Source organism: Sander vitreus, chromosome 8 (genome assembly GCF_031162955.1).
Source record: "Sander vitreus isolate 19-12246 chromosome 8, sanVit1, whole genome shotgun sequence".
In the NCBI taxonomy this organism is placed as follows: Eukaryota; Metazoa; Chordata; class Actinopteri; order Perciformes; family Percidae; genus Sander; species Sander vitreus.
Window position 1 is genome coordinate 852,808 of NC_135862.1, and position 23,952 is coordinate 876,759.

Genomic DNA, 23,952 nt, shown 5'->3' on the forward strand with positions numbered 1-23,952 from the left:
GAGGGGGTCAGTTTAATTAGAGGAAGTCAAACTGGTTCAAACCAGTCGGACTGCCTCCCCACCCTTAAGTGTCAATGCTTTGAGTGTGTGAATGCGTGCGTCACTATGTGTATGTGTTATTTTGTCCAGCAACAGCCATTCTCTAAAAAGGTACAATAAGTAACGTTTCTGCTATAAAATGTCTAAAAATGACCATACCTAGGTTATATATTTGTTTGAGTTGTGTAGTTACACTATCCCAAATGTTTCCACCAAATGGCAAACCCAGAGAAATCTGTTATTTTATTTCCAGACACGTCACGTTTCATTTAGTCGCCCGTCAGTGGCGTCATATAACCTTTCACCATCTAGCTACTCGTAACTTCCGTCAAAACACGGGCACCCAGGTGCTACGTTCGAGAGTAACTGTAAGTCATACAATGTCACAGAAAAAAATACTTGTAACACTGCTTTTTCTGCCAAAATGCATCATATTGTGATTAATTACATTCTACTTTGCAACACAGTAATACAGCAGAAACCTTATTTATTGATACATAACTATATTAATCCAGCTTAATGTTACTACAATGTATGTGCTGGTTGACAAGTAGCTAACATTAATGCTAGCTAATGCTTGGTGGATAACATTATAGGGTTACAACATCAAAGAGACTTCATTCGGGATGATAGCTGACAACACAGCCGGGACATGTAGCAATAGCTAGTTACCATTAGCCCCAGCTGGTGCCGTGTGCTTACGACTAGTGCTGCCGCGATTAGTTGACTTAGTCGATGTAATCGACCATTAAAATAAGTCGACGGAAATTTTTTTAGTCGACATCGTCGTTTTACCATTGACTGCCTATTTATTTTTGGTCTCCCGACTCAAACGGCTCGCTGTAATTCACCTCCACACCAATGTGTGCGCTGTGCGCCCTGCTGGAAAAAATGGCGAAGGCTGGTAAAAGAATGGTCTGTAACTTCGCCGTACGAGTTGAGCAGAGGCTGCACAGTTTGACCAGCGGGCAGCGGCGCGGCCGCGGCACACCAGGCCACCGGATGGTGTTGCTAAGAACTTGCAATGTATAACTATTATCAGACCGGCCCTCGCAGCCTCGAAACACTACAGGCCCACCGGGAAAAGTCCCGACTCCGCCTCTGAACGCAAGTATATGATTATTATTGAAACGGCGAGCAAGTCTGTACAATGACTGTCTTTGGATGTTAAACAGGCTACTTAGACTTTTGCAGTAATGTTTTAAACCCTGCCATGCACGCAAGTGTAAACGCGAGCAGCTACACATTGCCTGCGTGGCGTGAGCATGGTGTTTCTGTTGTGTGTCAGCTGTGTGGATTTTTGTCTTTACACACCAGAAAGGTGTCTGACGCGGCGCTGCTGCTAGCCTTGTCTGTAAAACCGACACATGTATCGGTTGCTTTACAGCAATTAATTATCGATCCTACTAGGTTGTCTATAAAAGCCATTCCCTTCTTGACTTAATTTTGGTAATGATAAGTCAATCATCTTGGGCTTTTAGTGATCATAATACAGTTTTTTGCACACGCAAAATAAATGAAATCTCCCGCCAATAAATGAGCATTGTTCCATCAAATACAGATGTACCAAACAGTACTCTGCTGAGGTGTTCAATCAAAGGCTATCTGAGAGAGACTGGTCTGAGGTGCTCAAATGTAATGATGTTGATAAAGCTTGGGATTTGTTCAAGCAGCGCTTCATAGATGCTCTTGATGAAGTCGCTCCAATGAGGGAAAAAAGAATTAAGCATAGAAGTGCATGTTGGATGACATCTGAAATCGTTGATCTGATTAGACAACGTAATAGATGTTTCATAAAGTTTAAAAAGTCTAAACTCCCAACTGACTATAACTCTTACGCTTATCTTAGAAATCAAGTTAGTTACAAGGTACAACAAGCTAAGTCTGAATCTTATACTGATTCCATTGCTGCAAATGCAAAACAGCCTTAAAAACTGGTAAAGCGGGGCTTATTATTGAAGATGAGAATGCCAGGGTGGTTCCTCTTTTTAAGAAAAAGATGTTGGGAATTATAGGCCAGTATCAATTCTGTCAACTATATCAACGGTTTTTGAGTGTCTTGTGTATGAACAGGTGGAGTATATCATCAGGCATGATCTATTATATGAGCTCCAGTCTGGTTTTAAAGCTGCATATTCTACGGACACCTGTCTCATTCACCTCTTTGACTATGTGCGTCTGAATTTTGATCAAGGGAATTATGTTGGTATGCTACTACTTGATCTGCAAAAAGCATTCGATACTATGAACCACAATATTTTGATTTCTAAATTACAGTGCATTGAGTTTAGTAACTCAGCACTCATATGGTTCACTTCTTACCTAACAGATAGGACACAAGTCTGTGATGTTGAGGGGGCTCTCTCTGATCCACAGAGTATGAGATGCGGGGTACCCCAAGGTTCGATCCTGGGGCCCCTGTTATTTTTAGTATACATTCAGTAAATTACATATCAGCTGCGGTATGATGCAAGTTGCTATTATATGCTGATTATTCTGCTTTACTTGTCCCAGGGTGTAATGTAAAAGACACTGAAAATACTCTTGGCATAGAGCTTGAGTCTTTCAACCAGTGGCTAGTAGACAATAAGCTCTCTATGCATCTGGGCAAGACTGAATCAATCTTGTTTGGTACAAAAAGGAAGTTGGCAAAATCTAATATTTTTAAAGGTGATGTGTAATGGGTCTGAAATTGTATATAAATAAAGTGTCACATATTTGGGTTTAACATTGGATCAATCACTTATAGCAGCCAAAGTTTCAGCCTAATGTGCCTGTAAGTTTTTATATCGCAAGACAAAGCTTTTTGATTTTTTTGTAAATAAATTATTGGTATTAACTCTGATTCAATGTCATGTGGATTTTGCTTGCTCTGCTTGGTTTTCTGGGTTGACTTTGAAACTTAAAAATAAATTCCAAGTGCTGCAAAACAATGTTCTTCGGTACCTGTTAAAAGCCCCCCCCGTCCACACACACACACACACCCCGGTACTCATATAGGTAACAGCTGGTCTACTACCCTTACATCTAAGAGCAGAACAACTTAAGCTGAACCATATGTTTAACATTGTTTATGGTCATGCCCCCAAATATTTATGCTCTAATGTAACCATGATCCACAAGCAGCATAGTCATAATACTAGGATCAGCATCCGCTCCTGTCACAAGTTGCAGTGAATGGAGGACCCAAATGCAGAGAGCAGGAGGAAGTTTGTTGCTTGAGGATTTATTTAACCAACAAAAATGAAGTACATACCAAAAGAGTCCAGAAGGTAACAGGCAAAAACTAATTCCAGTACAACAAAACAGGATCTCAAAACTGGAACTCAGAGATAAAAAGGTTGACTCCATGCACAAACACACCAACAGGAAACACAGCAACAGAAAACAATGAAGCGACAAGAGACAAAGACAGAACAGAGACTAAATAAACCAGGTAACGAGAACTAACAAGGGACAGGACACTAGGCTGGGCAAACAGGTGAAACAAATAAGACAATCACAAGGGCGGGAAAGAAAACAGATTTCAAAATAAAACAGGAAACAGAACATAACAGAAACTCACAATCATGACAGCTCCTGCATAGTTACTAGAGCTAATAATGAAATTACAAATTATTTCTTTTACACTGGTATCATGGCATGGAATAGTTTGCCTACTATAGTATACTAATAGTCTTTTTAGTATGATTTTGTCTGCTTCTTGTCTATTGTTTCCTGTGTGTAACACCAAGGACCGTGCTGGAAATAAGTATTTTACTTTAGCATGTCATCCTTTGGATTACTGTTTTATCGTCTTGATCCAGAAATCAATCAATCAATCAATGACCACCCTGTGGAAGAAATCAATAATTGCACCTGTACCTAAAAAACCTTGCCCAAAGGTAAATATGTGTGTGGTACTGACATCCATACTGACATCCATTGTCATGAAATGTCTTGAGAGGATAATGGTGTCATTTCTTAAGCAAGGTGTTGGTGTGTTTTTAGATACCTTTTCAGTTTGCTTATAGGCAGCACAGATGATGCTATTACCTTGTACCTTGGTGTACATATTGATAATGCAGGACCACGTGAAAACTCCCTGTTCCAGACCTCAGCAGAGGAAGCATTTTCTGCGAAGACTTAGAGTGTATGGAGTCGAACAGAAATGTATGTTGTTGTTCTATCATGCAATACTAGAGAGTATTCTAAAATACGTTATCACAGCCTGGTATGGTAATCTGACAGTACAGTCCAACTCACAGATCGCCGGTCAGGTACAGACAGCTATGAAGATTATGGGGGTCAAAAACCATCTGTCCCCCCAGACAATTTATGAGCAGTCGGTTATCAGACAGGCACAAAAAATTGTTTCCGATCCGACCCACATACTTCACCCAGAATTTCAGCTTTTACCCTCTGGTAGAAGATTCAGGGTTCCTAAATGCAGGCTAAACCGATATAAACACTCATTTGTGCCTATGTCCATTACGCTTATCAACACTAACATTTAACCTGGCTGGGTTGTGCACTATGTCATCGTGCAATAAGTAGGTTATTGGGGTTATGCAATATGTTAGTGGTGCAATACATGGGCTGCTGGATTGTTCAATATGCCATTGTGTACTGCATAGGTTATGTGGAAATGTGTCATTTGTGCAATATGTAGGCTATTTGGATTGTGCATTATGTTAGTTGTGTAATATCTCATTGTGCAAGGGCTGTGCAACACTTATTGCGGAGAATGCAGCCGACATGGTTGTTCAATTAAAAACTGCCACTGAAAGAAGGAGTTGAGAATGTGCTTACTATATAGGTACCAGTCTAATGTATATGAGAGCATGTTTTGTGTTGCATGAGAGTATGTGTTGAGAGACATTTTCTGTATTTTGCGTTGTCTTTGTAAAGCTGCGGAACGGACAGACGGAGTCCAAAACAAATTTTCCTTCGGGGACAATAAAGTATATATTATCTTATTTAATGGGGCCAACACATTGTGTGACATGTGATTAATCAGTGTGGACTGAAACTCAACCTAACAAACACTGTACAAAGTACAGGTTTTTATTGTGCCTCTCTGAGACGACACACACACAGTGAGAGACAGACGATAAGATTCACTGACTCTGGACTGGAACAGAGGAAAGCTGTCATTCTCTGATCCTGATACGGACACACTCATACACACCTTCACACACACTTTCACTGAGAAGATGTTTCCATATATAAAAACTCAGGATAAACTCCCAATGAGAATTTTACCTGTGAAGGTCTCTGTGACTGTAGAACAAGAGAAACAGGCAGTGCTGATGGTTGTAGTGATGATGGTGTTGGCGATGATGATGCTGATGTCGATGGTGATTCTCTGAGTCTTTGAGTAACATGTCACCATGTTGTCCTGATGTTGTTGCTGGTTGTCATGGTTATGAGGCTGACATACAGTATAACAACAAATTATAAGAAAAGTATAAACATGTTTCCCCCTGTCAGAAGTTAGAGAGAATGCAGCTTTAAGGAGCTTCAGCTTTGGCTTCACTTTTCAGACCTGGAAGCTTTGTTCAATATTTTAACAGTATATTGGTCAAAGATATTAAAACAACAAATAAATGTATATGTTAACAATTATAAACTAACAAAAATCAATACATTTTTATTGTATTTTAAGATTGTTTTCGTTCATATCAAAATTAATTATTGTTAACATTTATTGAGTTTATAAAATACAAATATGTTCAGTTATACTTAAAGACTTTGAAATGGTTTTAAATTGAACTTGGAGCAGAAACCAGGTTTACGGCTGCGTTTACACAACTTACTGACGTAACATCATCAGAATTAATAGTGTTTCTGTATTGACTTATTAAGACTTGTCAATGAGCTTGTGATTGACAGCAGCTTTAAATGGGTGAAGGTGGTGGGAGGGGCTACCCTTTGGTTTAACATTAGATCATTGATTATATTTTTGAAGTGAAGTTTGTGTGTGTGTGGGGGGGCTGGAAAGCATCCTCCTTGCTAATTGAAAAAAGACATATCTGTATGTTTGACTGTGTAAAGTTTGATGAATCAGACGAATACAGGAAGTTCATTTTTGTTGTGCTTTTATTTTGGTCTAATGCTGCGTTCCAGGCAACCTGTAACTCGTGTTTTCACAACCTTCTTCCCGTGAAAGTGCCCTGGAACGGCAGTCAAACCCGTAACTTACTACCCATGAACTGGTACCAGATCGTTGTACTCCCAGTTACAGTTTTTGACGTCACACACATATAAGCAACAATAGCGACCCCTGTTGATGCTGTACAGACGCCGGTGATTAACGGTGAGAAATAGAAATAAATAGACATAAATAGGCAACATAAAGTAATTCTGCACATTGTAATCAAAACAATACACATACGATTGTGTACTACTACGGTTATGTTTATTAACTGAAGCCCAAAATATGTCGCCGACTAGAAATCGCTAGTATCAGCTAGCGCTAGCTAATGTCAACGTTAAGTAGCTGCTAGCTAATGCTAACGTTCGGTAGCCTAACCTGAAACCTGTCAACGGCACAATGTTTAGCTAGCCAGCTAAACATTGTGCCGTTGACAGCAGAGCTTGGCTTGCTGATGCAAAGATCATCAGACCAGAGCCGCAGAAGTGTTTGTTGTGTCTTTGCCCGGAACACTACCAAGTCGTGAGTCGTGACTTGAAGTCGTAAATTATGGACTAACAATTGTGTCTGGAACGCAGCATAAAAATGACCTCGTTAGGCTGGACCAAGTAGTCAGAAAAAGAGAGGGGGGGAGTGGGTAGAGTTAGATTTAAAGGTTGGCTTTTGTGTGGTGATTCTTCAGTTTATTTAGTCTGTATGATGTTATAGTCATTTGTATTCTGTATATGAGATATATTGGTGAGGTTAAATTGTCAATATATATTTGAAAGTTATTTTTTCAGTGCTCTTCGCTGTATAATGGTGTTGGTGGAGAGCTTAGGTATGTATGCTTCTGTTGTCTATCAGCCTGATACATGTTTGGGGAGAGTTTTGGAACTTTGTGCAACTTTATGGTCACAAATAAAACTCAGAGCTCTGGGGAAAAAGATCCCTGTTTGACCGATGTGGCTCATTTCACGCAGCTCAACACTGCTGCTTTTCTTCCTGTTCGTACGAGTTCACCACAATCAAAACCTTTCACTTTGTATTTCAACAGCAGGTCAAACTTGATCATTGTTCTGTCCGCTGTGATCCATCAAGTGTTTCTGGGCAGCTAGAAAATGAGATTAAAGCCTCAAAAGTGTCTCAGCAGAAGTTGAAGAGTTGCAGTCACAGACATCTGTAAATGTTGTACATTGAAGTAATATCTCACAACAATATCACAGCTGAGAGGCGTTGTTTGGCACCGTAATGGGGACAACACTTTTATCAATCAGTGTGGAATGAAACTCAACCTGACAAAACTGCAACGATGAAGCTCCGCCCGTAACATGACTCACCTGAAACAAACCAACACAGACACGCACTCACACACACACACACAGACACAGACACACAGACACACACACACACACACAGACACACAGACACAGACACACAGACACACACACACACACACACACACACACACACACACACACACACACACACACACACACACACACACACACAGACACAGACACACAGACACACACACACACACACACACACAGACACACACACACACAGACACACCACACACACACACACACACACACATACACACACACACAGACACACACACACACACACACACCACCCACACACACACACACCCCCCACACACACACACACACACACATACCCACGCCACACATGACCATTTTCAAACCCTGGGCATGCATGTTTCGGTGTAAACAGGAAGCTTAATGTCTGGAAAACAGACTCCCAGGAAGTGTGCTGGGCTCTGAAAGAAACTGGAAGCTCAGCAATAAAACTGTGTAGATTTAAATAGGAAGAGCTTCCTGTTTCAGTGTCAAGGTCCCAGTAATGCAGCATGTAACAAGCTGGAATTAACATTTAGCAAAGCTTCAAACTAGGGCTGCTCCATTATGGACAATTATTTTGGTTAATATTGAAATCAGGAATATTTACCGTGATTACTCATTGACTTTTGGAAAGATGTTGCATTTATTAAAGTAAAAATAAACAGTTTAACAGTGAAACAAATCAACAGAGTAAACACCTTTAAATGTCCTGTTATACGTTTCGGTTGAACTTTTTTTCTCCATTCAGAACACAAGACAAAATAAGAGTTATGTGCACAAAAATAGTTTTTCTCGATTACATTGTTTTTGTGATCATTAGGAACCAAAATCACAATCAAAATGGGATTAATTGCACAGCCCTGCCCTACTGTAGAAACAGCACTGTTGGAATATCAGATGAACATACTCTGGTTCTGACAGCTGCATGGTTCAAACATGTATTTACAATTCACCCTCACCAATATTTTCATATACAAAACACCAATGACCATAACCTAAAGCCCAGTTCAGACCAAAGATTCACAATGAGACCAAACCGCTTTAGAGTGTTGCAGGAAAAGTTTCAGCTGTCTGAACCGGCCTGTCTCAGCTCGACTCAAACCGGCACGGTATGTGGTGGAGCAAGCTAGAGAGAGACTTAAAAGAGGGAGCGGTGTTAGAACAAAGCAAAGAATTAGGGAAATAAAACGTTATTTTCTCCGTTTCATCTCTACTAGAAATACAGCTGTAGCAAATACTCACTATTACTATCCTCATTCATATTTTAAGATGCTACAAATGATATCCAGCTATAAAAAAGTCTGAAAGTCTGAAGTTAGAAAGAAGTACAGAGCGTGGTTTCTATGCAGATGATACACTGTCTCGTCTCATTACTGTACGTACACACCGCCGTACACACATTAGTTCCGAGAAAATGGAGGAAAAGCTCATCATCGCTGCTGCTGGGTTCCCTATAATTTATGATCTGACTTTGTTTGCGTATAGGGACCAGTTAAAACAAAGACATGGGATAAAATAGCTGGGATAGTTGGTGTCTCCGGTGAGTTGGTGAAGTGCGTGATGTTTTTATTATTTAAGTACGTATGCTAGTCTTCCTTGCTTCCCGTACTTTTTGACAAGCGTCCTTGACAGGGCGGCCAGAGCTTCCTTTGCAGCTCAAGTCGACGGCGGTGTGTACGTACAGTTAGTGTAAACAGGCAGCTTTTAGAGCTCTGCAGACGGAGACTTGCAAGGAGTTGCAAGTTTCAACTTGTCTCGTTGCAAATCTTTGGTCTTAACTGGGATAAATACAGACTAAATGAAATGCATAATAAGATAAAGAAACACCAATTAACAGCCAAACATAATGACATTTTCCTCAAAGTGTCAAAATATGTCAAAAAAGTTTCAGTATATCATCCTGATCTCTATAACAAGCTATGTCAGAGTCATCAGTATCGTCTTCACATAAAATCATAAATATCATCATCATCATCATCATCATCTTCATCTTCATCATCTTCATCAATATCATAATCATAACCAAACAACTCTTTATCATCATCATCATCATCATCATCATCATCATCATCATCATGGTCATAATCAGGTTGCCATGCAGGCAAAGGTTGTACAGACACCGAAGGCTTCGCTGGTAAAACCTTCAGGTCATCCTTATCATGTTTTTCTACAGTCACAAAGACCTTTGTTGGTAAAACCTTCAGTCCATCCTCAGTTCTTATGTATGGAAACATCTTCTCAGTGAAAGTGTGTGTGAAGGTGTGTATGAGTGTGTCCGTATCAGGATCAGAGAACGACAGCTTTCCACTGTTCCAGTCCAGAGTCACTCTGATCCTCTGGAGCTGTTTCTGCTCTGGGAGATCCTTGCTGGGATCTGATGGGCAGACTGCTGAGTATTTACCTTTACAGAACCGTATTGTCCATAATCCAGACCGGAGGTTTTCCTTCCTCTGGGCACCTTCTGCTGACACTCCCACTGCCCAGTATGCACTCTCTCCAACCTCGAAATCCCAGCTGTGTGTCCCTGAGTTAAAGCCCTCAGAGCCCAGGACAGTGCAGTATCCAATCCTTTCTGGATTATCAGGAAGCTTCTGATCCTCTCCAAGTTTAACACTGGTCAGATCTTCAGACAGGATGAGTATTGGACCAGCAGTGTTTGGGTCCAGAATTACAGGAGTGTAGGAGACCATGTCCTTCATCTTGTTCCAGATGTTGAAGCTCAGGTTGCCCAGGTGTTTGGCCTCGTCTATCAGAACTCCTGAGACCAGCTGTGGATCATCCAGCAGGGGGCGCTGCTGGACTCTTTCCACTGCAGCCTTGTAGTTGATCAGGAATGAGACGTCTTCAGCTCTCAGCTGCTCCTCTGTGGCTCTGACTGTATCTGAAAGAGCTGCTATCTCTCTTCTCAGAGTCTTCATCTTCTCCTTCATCCTCTGACTCTTCTGCTCCTCTTCCTCCCTCAGTGCAGCGATCCTGGCCTCCTCTTCCTCTTCTAGAAACTGGTGAAGCTTCTTAAACTGATCCTTGATCTGCGTCTCTGTGCGTCGGACCTGGACCTTCAGGTGTTCTGCAGACTCCTCTTCGACGTGTCCACAAACCTTTAACTTCTCCTTTAAAAGCTCCAGAGATTCCTGAAGTTCCTTCTTGCATTGTTTAGCAGCTTCATTGATGGGTCTGAATCTGTGGTTGGAGTGTTTTTCTGAATCTCTGCAGACGACACACACTGGCTGCTGATGGTCCAGACAGAAGAGTTTCAGTTTCTCAAAGTGCAGACTGCAGCGAGCCACTAAAGCTCTCTGATCTCTCTCCAATAAGAAACTCTCACACAGGTTCTTTAACCTCCGGTTTAAAGGTGGTTCTGACTTTGAAGATATTGTATTACAAACTGGACACTCACGTTCTTGTTTCTGTCTCCAGTAGCTCTGCAGACAGTCTTTACAGAAGCTGTGGGTACATGACAGGATGACAGGATCTTTAAAGACTTCATGGCAGACAGGACAGCGGAGCTCTTTCTCTAATGCTGAAGCCATTCAGTCTCTGAGTGAAGCAGGAAACACAGCAGACAGACAGCTCAGCCACTCCCTGTTTCCTGAAAGTTACGTATACTTTGACTCTTTGTTCTTGTAAAACTCTCGTTCAGTTTGTGGATCCAGCAGCTGCTTGAAGTATTCCCAGTGTAACCGAGCGCCTAACTGTACTGTATATACTTAATAAATCAATGAACAGTACGATACACAACACAGCACGTCCAGCAGCAACAGCTACTCTTTCATTTCTTTCAAGCTTCAACATGTGAGCCCAAAAGAGGAAGTCTGCCAACTGTTTCCTGCCCTACGGCAACTCAGAGAAGATACACAGTGCCTCGCATACAGAAGCACATCTTTAAATATACTGTTTGTTACATACGTCACCCCTCAACTCGAAACATTCCCCTTTAATCATTTACAGAACAAACATGAAACATTTACACTCAGGAGTGGGAAAAGGAGACAGGAGACACATGTGGAACAAAAAACAATCAGGTTTCTCATGTGACTCAGTAACTGAATACAACACACGCCCAGCAGATGTACTCCGGTCTAAAGTGCATACCACAACAAATCAGTAAGATTACCATAAGACATCTTGCAGGGTCAAGGTACTAAAGTTTTAAACCCAAAAAAAAATGGGTCGATGTTTCGTTTTTCGTTTCAAACCCAAAACGAAAAAACTTGTTTTTAAACTGTTGTTTTTTTTAGTTATTCATGTTTCCATTTTAAACCAACAGTGAGAATACAGGCTCCTTTTTATGTGCATAATAACTGAAAATCTGATGGAACATAGGTCTCGTTAATAATGTTATTTTGGTCTTACATGTTAAAGATCAAAGGTGACTAAAACCAATGCGCTCTGGACAGGAAGTAACATTAACGTGTCAAAATAAAAGTATGAGAACTGTAATAACTGCCAGAAGAACGAGGCACTTTATGAAGACATTGTTTGCCTGTAGCTTGTCAGATTAGGCTAAAGTTACTTATTCAGGGTTATATAAAGTATTTAATTATTTAATAATCATTTTAAATGAAATCTACATTCCTCTATTATTAGCCTATGTGTGGCGTTATTGACTAGCCTACCTAGGCCTACTCCAACCTTACACCAGCCCTAAGAAGGCATCTAACCCTTGTGTTGTTTCTGGGTTAAATGTGGCGTGTTTTCAAAGTTTCTTATAAGAAATTTGGATTTCTTTCAATCAAATTAACCAAAAATAACATGCATTGTTCCCTTCCATGCTCTTTGCAAGTACAATTAATATTCACAACTTAATAGAACAATTTTATAGCATTTATGGTCTTCCCAGGAGAATTTTGACCTGATAGTGCAATAGGGCACTATTGTGCTTTACAGAAGATTAACACACACACATGCACACACATGCAAGACACACAAACACCCACATACACACATTCACCCTGCCACACAAGGATACACGTGCATATGTACAAGTATGTACATGCATGCATGCACACACACACACACACACACACACACACACACACACACACCATGTTGCAATCGGGCAATGTATCATTGTGCTTTACAGCAGATGAATACGCATGCATTCACACACACACACACACACACACAGATACACACACACACACACACACAGAGACACACACACACACACACACACACACACACACACACACACACACACACACACACACACACACACACACACACAGAGTGCGCACACATCTTCTAGCTACAGCTTTGTAAACTTGTTCTTATAACACCTTCTATGTGTCTTTTCCTAAATGGAGACACTACATTTCTTCATGAAATAGTTTTGTCCTTTTTGTTAGCTCTCTGTTGTTTGTGAATAAAACTGCATCAGTTCACTTTGCTTTTGCCTGTAGCTTGTCAGATTAAGCTTAAGTTAATTATTTAGGGTTATATAAAGTATTTAATTGAGTAACATTCATTAATAGCCACGAAGGGAGTAAGAATGGATATTGTTTTAAAATAGAAATAGGATTATAATAATTTTAAAATCACATTATATATAAGGGCTTTTTTTAATTGCTCTGCAGAATATTGTATGTGACATGGTTGACCACATTAGCTGCCATTGAACATGTCAATGTGATGAAGAACATCCTCAGGCCCTGTAGACTGGACCAGAGTTCATTGTGAGCATGGTAGACCTCCTCACTGCTGGGCCTGTGCCTGGATCCCCCAGCTCGTTAGATGTTCACTGCTCATACTAAGCCCTTGAATCAGTAGTTGACCAATATTGGGTAATATAATACATGATAGGTATTGGTTGATTACAATAAGGAATGGTCAATGGTAAGCACTGTGGCCTCACAGCAAGAAGGTACTGGGTGGGAACCCTGGTGGCCCGGGGCCTTTCTGCATGGAGTTTGCATGTTCTTACCGTGTCTGCATGGGGTTTTCTCCAGGTGCTCCGGTTTCGCTCTCCACTAAAAAAAACGTGTTCCCCTCCCTTTCACTTAATTGTAAGTCGCTTTGGATAAAAGCGCCAGCTAAATGACATGTCATTTAATGTAATGTAATGGAATGAACAAGTGAACTAAAGCACATAAGGCTTAGAACATAACACCAAAACAACATAAAACTCAAAGAACTAAATAACAAAAACTATGTGCTGCTGTGTGCATGTGTGTGTTGTAAATAAAATAATTGGTACCAGTCCTGACTTTGCAATGTATTATTTTTCTGATCAAGATAACTGACATCTCCTATAAGCAATATAAATATTTACTGCCATTTCATTGTTGTATTGCAGCAGCAGATGGCCCAGAATCATGCAAACGTTGAATGTCACAACCGAGTCTCTCTCTCAGTTTTGGTTACAGAACATACACTTTCACAAAGGCTGGTGCATGTTTATCATATATTGTATGGTGCTGTGGACTCAAGTGGCAAATCTGAATCAGCAAAGTGGCCTACTGTAATATTCTAGCGGTAAACCACAAGTGTGGTCCAGTCTGTAGAGCCTGAGGAGACCAGGATGAGAGAAGCAACATGGCAGCTTCCTCACTAATATGATGAACGTTTTGCAATATGGTCCAATTTTAGCTGCAGGAGTTCTTCATCACACTCAGATTAATGGCAGTTACGTTGGTCAACCATGTCACAGGAATATTCTGCAGAGCTGCAATAAAAAAGAAGCCCTTTCATTTAAGTTGTCAAGTGGTTTAGCCCTTGTGTTGTCTTCCTGTCGACCATGCACTTGTTGTCCTCCCCGGGTCATTATAAATGTTACTGGCATAACAAAATTGACCAGTTCATAAAGCATGAAGTAATGTATCACTCAATTCTGGGTTACCCCTTTTATCCAACGTCATTCCAACTCATTAGTTTTACACTTATTGTTTGCATTCATAGTCAACAGACCTCATTTACATGAACTATACCTAATTTCTGAGTAAAATGAGGATATATGATTAGTTGTTTTGGATTATAACAGACTGGTATATGGCAGTTATTAGCCAGGATATCCCCAGATCAAAATGAACTGATGCAGTTTTATTCACAAACAACAGAGAGCTAACAAAAAGGACAAAACTATTTCATGAAGAAATGTAGTGTCTCCATTTAGGAAAAGACACATAGAAGGTGTTATAAGAACAAGTTTACAAAGCTGTAGCTAGAAGATGTGTGCGCACTCACGTGTGTGTGTGTGTGTGTGTGTGTGTGTGTATCTGTGTGTGTGTGTGTGTGTGTGTGAATGCATGCGTATTCATCTGCTGTAAAGCACAATGATACATTGCCCGATTGCAACATGGTGTGTGTGTGTGTGTGTGTGTGTGTGTGCGTGCGTGCATGCATGCATGCATGCATGCACATACTTGTACATATGCACGTGTATCCTTGTGTGGCAGGGTGAATGTGTGTATGTGGGTGTTTGTGTGTCTTGCATGTGTGTGCATGTGTGTGTGTTAATCTTCTGTAAAGCACAATAGTGCCCTATTGCACTATCAGGTCAAAATTCTCCTGGGAAGACCATAAATGCTATAAAATTGTTCTATTAAGTTGTGAATATTAATTGTACTTGCATGGAAGGGAACAATGCATGTTATTTTTGGTTAATTTGATTGAAAGAAATCCAAATTTCTTATAAGAAACTTTGAAAACACGCCACATTTAACCCAGAAACAACACAAGGGTTAGATGCCTTCTTAGGGCTGGTGTAAGGTTGGAGTAGGCCTAGGTAGGCTAGTCAATAACGCCACACATAGGCTAATAATAGAGGAATGTAGATTTCATTTAAAATGATTATTAAATAATTAAATACTTTATATAACCCTGAATAAGTAACTTTAGCCTAATCTGACAAGCTACAGGCAAACAATGTCTTCATAAAGTGCCTCGTTCTTCTGGCAGTTATTACAGTTCTCATACTTTTATTTTGACACGTTAATGTTACTTCCTGTCCAGTGCGCATTGGTGGCGCAACACGTTGCAAAATAACATTATAAACCTGTGTTCCATCGGATTTTCAATTATTATGCACATTATAAAAAGTGAGCCCGTATTCTCGCTGATGGTTTAAAAACGGAAACGTGAATAACTAAAAACCAGCAGTTTTTAGTTAATTTAGTTTTTTATGAACATTGGAAAAACGGAGCTCATTGTTTCGTTTTTCCGTTATTGGTTTACATCAAAAAACGGATTATGCTTTAGTACCCTGACCTCGCAGCACCATAAAAACAAAAGATTCAAGATTATTTTATTGTCATTTACAAAAACACTTCAGGAAGTGCAGTGTAGAACAAAATGACGTTGCAAATGACCACCCTAAAAACAGACACAGAAACCCATCAGCAGCTAGAAGAATCCAGTTATACATAAATAAATGAATATGGTGTAGTAAAAATATGATATATAAATAAGATAGCATTTAAAAAAATATGAGAGATGGAGAAATACACGTGTACACACATATCCCAGAAATACCCATACATATACATATATCATATGCACACATACTGTATGTTCCACATTGTCTCAGTTTACAGTGTGCTGCTGTACAACAGTATGATTGCAGTCGGGGGAAAAAAGGCCTGAGGGCAGGAGAGAGAAGAAACTGTGGCAGGGGTGTGTAGAGTCCTTGATTTCTTTTGCCCTTGAAAGGCCGTGTTGTTTGGCCAGATTCTCAATAGGTGGCAGCGTTACCCCAATGGTCCTCTGAGCTGACCTCACCACCCTCCTCAGGGCCCTTTTGTCTGAGGCACTGCTGCTCTCATGCCAGAGGGAGATGTTGTTTGTTAGCACACTCTCAATGGTTCCCCTGTAGAAGGTGGTGAGGACTGCTGGGTTGAAATGGGCCTTTTTCAGTCTCCTTAAGAAGTGCAGGCGTTGGTTGGCTTAAAAGGTTACTCTGGGCTAAAGTGCATGCCACAACAAAAAAATAAGATTACCATAATACATCTTGCAGCACCATAAAAACATAAAAGTTTCAGTATCACAACAAGGCTAGGACGCAGAAAAATCAAAACATGACAAAATCCTGGTGTTAGTTAACGACCAGCCTGGGTAATTGTTGGACACTCTTATATGTACGGGTTTGTTTTCATTCAGATGTTTGTGTGTAATCCCCTTGTAATGTGATCTAAATGTTGCTGACACATTATGATTATTAACAGTTCTACACTCTTATCTAGTCGATCCTCTAGCAGAGTTAACTCTGTGGGTTTTTTGTGTGAACATGTTTGTTCTGTAAATGATTAAAGGGGAATGTTTCGAGTTGAGGGGTGACGTATGTAACAAACAGTATATTTAAAGATGTGCTTCTGTATGAGAGGCACTGTGTGTCTTCTCTGAGTTGCCGTAGGGCAGGAAACAGTTGGCAGACTTCCTGTTTTGGGCTCACATGTTGAAGCTTGACAGAAATGAAAGAGTAGCTGTTGCTGCTGGACGTGCTGTGTTGTGTATCGTACTGTTCATTGATTTATTAAGTATATACAGTACAGTTAGGCGCTCGGTTACACTGGGAATACTGGAACACTTCAACCAGCTGCTGAATCCACTTAAAGAAAGGAAGTTTTACAAGAACAGAGACTCAATGTGAGCGTAACTTTCAGGGAACAGGGAGTGGCTGAGCTGTCTGTCTGCTGTGTTTTCAGTTTCACTCAGAGACTAAATGGCTTCAAGATTAGAGGAAGATCTCTGCTGTCCTGTCTGCCATGAAGTCTTTAAAGATCCTGTCATCCTGTCATGTACCCACAGCTTCTGTAAAGACTGTCTGCAGAGCTACTGGAGACAGAAACAAGAACGTGAGTGTCCAGTTTGTAGGAAAATATCTTCAAAGTCAAAACCACCTTTAAACCGGGTGTTAAAGAACCTGTGTGAGAGTTTCTTATTGGAGAGAGATCAGAGAGCTTCAGAGGCTCGCTGCAGTCTGCACTCTGAGAAACTGAAACTCTTCTGTCTGGACCATCAGCAGCCAGTGTGTCTCGTCTGCAGAGATTCAGAAAAACACTCCAACCACAGATTCAGACCCATCGATGAAGCTGCTAAACAATGCAAGAAGGAACTTCAGGAATCTCTGGAGCCGGTAAAGAAGAAGTTAAAGGTTTTTAAACGAGTTAAAGTGGAGTGTGATCAAACAGCTGAACACCTGAAGGTCCAGGCCCGATACACAAAGAGGCAGATTAAGGATCAGTTTAAGAAGCTTCACCAGTTTCTAGAAGAGGAAGAGGAGGCCAGGATCGCTGCACTGAGGGAGGAAGAGGAGCAGAAGAGTCAGAGGATGAAGGAGAAGATGAAGACTCTGAGAAGAGAGATAGCAGCTCTTTCAGACACAGTCAGAGCCACAGAGGAGCAGCTGAGAGCTGAAGACGTCTCATTCCTGATCAACTACAAGGCTGCAGTGGAAAGAGTCCAGCAGCGCCCCCTGCTGGATGATCCACAGCTGGTCTCAGGAGTTCTGATAGACGAGGCCAAACACCTGGGCAACCTGAGCTTCAACATCTGGAACAAGATGAAGGACATGGTCTCCTACACTCCTGTTATTCTGGACCCAAACACTGCTCATCCATGCCTGATCCTGTCTAAAGATCTGACCAGAGTCAGAGTAGGAGGAGAGTATTCACAGCCTCCTGATAATCCAGAGAGGTTTGATTCTCACATCTCTGTCCTGGGCTCTGAGGGCTTTACCTCAGGGACTCACAGCTGGGAGGTCAAGGTTGGAGACAGTAAATACTGGTCTCTTGGTGTGTTAGCAGGGTCTGTCCAGAGGAAGGGAGACATACAGTTAGGATTATGGACAATAATGTTCTATAAAGGTAAATACAAAATGCTGTCATCAGATCCAGACATTGATCTACCATTTAGGAAGAAGCTCCAGAGGATCAGAGTGACTCTGGACTGGAACAGTGGAAAGCTGTCGTTCTCTGATCCTGATACAGACACACTCATACACACCTTCACACACACTTTCACTGAGAAGATGTTTCCATACATAAGAACTGAGGATGAACTGAAGGTTTTACCCGCAAAGGTTGTTGTTACTGTAGAACAAAAGACATAGATGCAGATAAACATCTCTTTTCCCTCCCTGAGTCTTTGGGGAACATGTCACCGTGTTGTCCTGATGATGTTGTTGGTATTGTTTTAAGGATGATGTCTTCACTATTACAACAACAGACAAGCAGACTTTGACATGTAGATCTTCCAGGATCTTAATCGAGAAACCAGGTTTTCTGAGAACATCCTGGATCAGGTCTGTTGAACTTCAGTCCATGTTCCAGATTTGGGTTTTATTTAGTACCATGATCCAGATACAATTGGTGAACCAGGTTTACAGCTGCATTTACACAACTTACTCATGTAACATCATCCGAATGAATCACTCGTGTTTCTGTATTACTTATTAAAGGTGCTCTAGGCCAGTGGTTCTCAAACTTTTTTCAATAATGGACACCTTTTGAATAGTTTCTTTAAGCCACGTACCCCCTGACCAGCGCTAATCATTTTCAGTAGAAAAATCTAGCGCTGTCAGCGATAGATTACTAAACTACAGCCTGTAACTGAAAAAAACATTTAAATGCTGATGAGAAAAGGAGACAACTGTAAAAAAGATAAAAACTTGGAAAAAGACGGTACAAAGAAGGAAGGAAGGAAGACAAGAACAGGTCGAAAATAGCATCACAACCTTCAAAAACAGTGACATAAGAAGAACAAAGTGAGAAACTTGTAAAAAGTAGAAGGAAGGAAGGATAGATTAGGTCCAAAGGAGACACAAATGTCCCATTTATGGATGGAAAAAAAGTGTACATAAAGAGGAACAATGTTCTGGACAACAGCCCTGTAACTATTAAACATTTAGTTAAATAACTTTTTGATTTTATTTTTGTTTTTTTCAACCTTGCAATATAGGTTTCTCTTTAAGGTTTTAGTTGTTATTAAGTTACAAAAGAATATTTTTCACTGCTTATATTGGTTTCAATAACGCTGTTCTGTTGTCCTTCAGCCTGATGATGCTGCATGTTTGGTGAGAGTTGTCGTTTATGGTCACGAATAAAAATCAGAGAAATAGAGGAAAACAAATCACTTTTCTCCTCATTTCAACGTTAATATAACAGCTGATTCATCACTTTTAAATGGTTGATTATGTGATGGTATATCAATAGTCTATATCCACGACGTTGCACTTCCGGGATTGCTCCAGATGTCCGTCTCCTTCCTCTGTCTCTGTGTTGGCGTTCTAACCTCCGGCTGATTTGTGAGGACTATGGTTAACTGGTCCTCAGATCTCTGCAGGGTAAATCCAGACAGCTAGCTAGACTATCTGTCCAATCTGAGCTTTCTGTTGCACGAGTAATGTTGGAGCCATTACACAACTTTGATTTGTTTATATACCATGTTGGTTATGCTAATTAATCTGCAGTTTTATGTTTGAGCACTGGGTGGGTGACACAGGTGTGTGGCTAGGTGAGTAACAGCCAGGGATACACAGGTGTGTGGCTAGGTGAGTAACAGCCAGGGATACACAGGTGTGTGGCTAGGGGGGATAGGCAGACAGCTTTTCACTGTGTCAGGTTTGCGTGTCATTGTTAGATTAGTGTGCAAAAGAAAATAAATGGGTCACAGCACCGAAATGCAGACGGATTGTGGACATTGATTATTGGCGATGCCGAGCAAGTTCCCCGGTCCCACCTCATGGGCCTAATGTAGGAATTGGTAAAAGACTGCACGACTAAAACTACTTTTGAACGTCCATGTTCCACCAAAACCAGTTCCTTCCTGAGACTATTTAGCAGAGGCACCGTGGCTCCATCCGGAGCTTAACCCCGCCCACGATGATTGTGATTGGTTTAAAGAAATGTCAATAAACCAGAGCAGGTTGTTGTCCCATCCCAGAATGCTGTGGGGACTAGTCAGACCCTCCTCTAACTACAGAAACAGCTGAAGATGTTTCTTATTTTTTTTTACTTTTCTTTCTCCTCACTTTCTTCTGTCCCTTATTCATTTCATAGACCATATGATTTTTATTTTTCTCTTCATGTTCTGTTTTGTTGAATGATTTTCGGGAGCCCATCACACTGAGTCGCTCACTCTGGGTCCTCTGGTATCATGTTTATGTCTCGTTGTTGTCTGCCAGGCCGGTTCCTGGAGATGCACATGTACATGACATCGGCTCTCAGTAAGAACGACATGAAGGCCATCGGCCTGCAGATGGCGCTGGACCTGCTCGCCAAGAAGGAGAAGAGAGACTCCATCACGGGCCTGAGAACCAGAACCCAGCCCGGACGTCCGGAGTGGGGGAAGGTGAGGACAGCTAATGTAACGTAATGTCATTTAAACAGGGACAATGCACGATTAAAGGGCAACTATTAGATAGCATTTTCAGGAGTATCCTTCAGTTCAAAGGCGCCATGCACAGGCGAGCATGGCGTATTTCCGGTTAAATCTCAGGATGGATGTAAACTTCCGGTTATCGTAGAATGCTGTGCGACCGTATGCTACCATTGAATGCCTGTCAAAGCGTCCAAAACTGTTCATTTTCGTCGTCGTCGTGCTGTTTATGTTAATGTTTTTACTTGTAATACTTTGTCTTGACTGATAACGCAATGAATAAACGTACGAAAGTGTCCTTTCAAAGACGGGAGGACAGCTCTTCCAGCCACCACCGCTGTGTGCAGCAACGTAGCGTCTGCGAGATGCGACTCTCCTGTTAGTTAACAGCGGGTGATTAACATCCGACGAGACAACTTTCGTACAACAAACACACGAGTCTGCAGCCGACACTTTTTAAAAAAACGTGGTGTTAACATTGTAGCATGTAGCTACATGCTAACGGCAGTAATGTATGTCATCTTGGCTGCCAATGTCGTTAAATTCTCCTCAATTCACATTACTCCTGAAATATTTTCTGTATTTAGTTTAAAAGCCTTTATTTTGACTGTAGAAGTTGCTGCTGTATTCTGTTAATCCACTGCTAACTAAAGGAGCTACATGCTAACGTAACGTAAACAGTGTCATCAGCATCAGCATCATTGTAAATGTTTTTGCAGTGTGGTATTAGTACTGTAACTGCAGTAATCTGATTACTTCTCCCCCCTCTGTTGTGTGTGTTCCAGGTTTTTACTGCAGTAATCTGATTACTCCCCCCTCTGTTGTGTGTGTTCCAGGTGTTTACTGCAGTAATCTGATTACTCCCCCCTCTGTTGTGTGTTCCAGGTGTTTACTGCAGTAATCTGATTACTCCCCCCTGCAGGTGTTCCAGGTGTTTACTGCAGTAATCTGATTACTCCCCCCTCTGTTGTGTGTGTGTGTGTGTGTGTGTTCCAGGTGTTTACTGCAGTAATCTGATTACTCCCCCTCTGTTGTGTGTGTTACAGGTGTTTACTGCAGTAATCTGATTACTCCCCCCTGCAGGTGTTCCAGGTGTTTACTGCAGTAATCTGATTACTCCCCCCTCTGTTGTGTGTTCCAGGTGTTTACTGCAGTAATCTGATTACTCCCCCCTGCAGGTGTTCCAGGTGTTTACTGCAGTAATCTGATTACTCCCCCCTGCAGGTGTTCCAGGTGTTTACTGCAGTAATCTGATTACTCCCCCCTGCAGGTGTTCCAGAAGGTGTCTGAGGAGAATAAAGGGAAGGTCCACGTGTTTTACTGCGGCGCTCCAGCTCTCGCTAAAACCATCAAAGCTCAGTGTGAACACTTCAGCTTCAACTTCTACAAGGAGCACTTCTGATGAAATAACTTTATTAGTCATCACCAGCCAACACAACCTGGGCTTCAATTAACTTTATTAGTCATCACCAGCCAACACAACCTGGGCTTCAATTAACTTTATTAGTCATCACCAGCCAACACAACCTGGGCTTCAATTAACTTTATTAGTCATCACCAGCCAACACAACCTGGGCTTCAATTAACTTTATTAGTCATCACCAGCCAACACAACTAGTATTAAAGTTACCAGCCAATCAGATTCTCCACTAGCCACACACACACACACACACACACAGACACACACACACACACACACACACACACACACACACATACACACACACATACACACACAGACACACAGACACACACACATACACACACACACACACACACACACACACACACACAGACACACACACACCCACAGACACACACACAGACACACACACACACACACACACACACATACACACACACACACACAGACACACACACAGACACACACATACACACACAGAGACACAGACACACACACACACACACAGAGACACACACACAGACATACACACACAGACACACACACACACACAGAGACACACAGACAGACACACACACAGACACACACACACACACACACACACACACAAAGTGCTGGTGAAAGGGACAACAACGTCAGAAGACAGACTCGTCGCTACAACGTGTTGCATAACGAGTAACGGAGAGAGAAATATTTTCAGAAAAATGTGCGGCTCCTTTTCGGATGTAACAGAAGGAACGTCCGTCTGATTTCATTTTGTTTTTATTTCACTCTTTATTTAGCTTTTTGTTGGTTAGTATTCCTCTTGTTGTAACGTGTGTTCTGGGTTTTAGAAACAGTGACTTCATCGACTACATGTGCTCTGTAATATACTACATTTCCCAGAGTGCATCTCAGATGAATACTAGTTTGATGACTAAGTTACTCTTTTAATGATGTATAAGAGCCAAACTGTATGTGAGAAGACTTCATAAAACATGCAATGATACAGACAGACATATTTGACTTTTTCTAAATAAATATATGTGGATAAACTCTACATTTCTGGCTCTAGATGTGATTATTATTTGGCTCCAACATTTGTTAGAGGAGTTGAGTTTGATACGACTGGGTCTAACTGCTGAATAAAACAGCATATATATATATATATATATATATATATATATATATATATATATATATATATATATATATATATATATATTTATTAGGGCTGTCAATCGATTAAAAAATTTAATCTAATTAATTACATACTCTGTGATTAATTAATCTACTTAATCTCATACATAATTAACGGTGCCTGAACCGAGACTTTTTAAGAAAGTAAAAAAAGAAAAGAAAGAAAAAGGGAACTAAACAACAGTTGGTGACATTAAAGAACGGCTTGTTTATTGCTAAGGCCATATGGTCAACATTAAATGATTAATAATAATGTAGAACAATAACAATAACTTATTTCACTAGTAAACTGCTGTTGAACAACAAAAACAATCACCAGTTGTAAAAGGACATTTAACAATAACTTCAAATGCACCACGAGTCTGTAGTTTACCAGTTTCATTGAACGCCCCGTCTGTGTTGTTTCTCCGACCAGCTGCAGATTGTTACATCCCGTGTTGAATCCTCTACAGTAAAACACAGTCACACTTTACACCGTTTAGCGTTAGCTGTCAGCATTTAACCCTGTTTAATCCAGC

At 40.9% G+C, this 23,952-nt stretch overlaps 2 protein-coding genes across 3 annotated transcripts in view; one reads left to right on the plus strand and one right to left on the minus strand.

Moving 5' to 3' along the window:
• nox5 (NADPH oxidase, EF-hand calcium binding domain 5) overlaps positions 1 to 22,665 on the plus strand; it is a 40,221-nt gene extending 17,556 nt beyond the window's left edge. The window contains exons 1-3 of one of the 2 annotated variants that reach the window (XM_078256297.1): positions 16,903 to 18,320; positions 20,639 to 20,805; positions 22,103 to 22,645. In XM_078256297.1, the coding sequence (XP_078112423.1) occupies positions 17,177 to 18,320; positions 20,639 to 20,805; positions 22,103 to 22,234 (1,443 nt within the window). In that variant the 5' untranslated portion in view covers positions 16,903 to 17,176 and the 3' untranslated portion in view covers positions 22,235 to 22,645. Of the gene's footprint in view, positions 1 to 16,902; positions 18,321 to 20,638; positions 20,806 to 22,102 lie in introns of those variants that run through there. The other variant, XM_078256298.1, reaches the window with a different exon arrangement.
• On the minus strand, positions 8,141 to 11,337 carry LOC144521728 (nuclear factor 7, brain-like). The gene has a single exon (XM_078256296.1). The coding sequence runs from the start codon at positions 11,049 to 11,051 to the stop codon at positions 9,465 to 9,467; it is 1,587 nt and encodes a 528-aa protein (XP_078112422.1). The 5' UTR covers positions 11,052 to 11,337; the 3' UTR covers positions 8,141 to 9,464.
• Positions 22,666 to 23,952: the final 1,287 nt, after the last annotated feature.

Bases quoted from the DNA above. Each gene is read 5' to 3' on its own strand.
- LOC144521728 (XM_078256296.1), bottom strand. From the start codon at position 11,051: ATGGCTTCAGCATTAGAGAAAGAGCTCCGCTGTCCTGTCTGCCATGAA.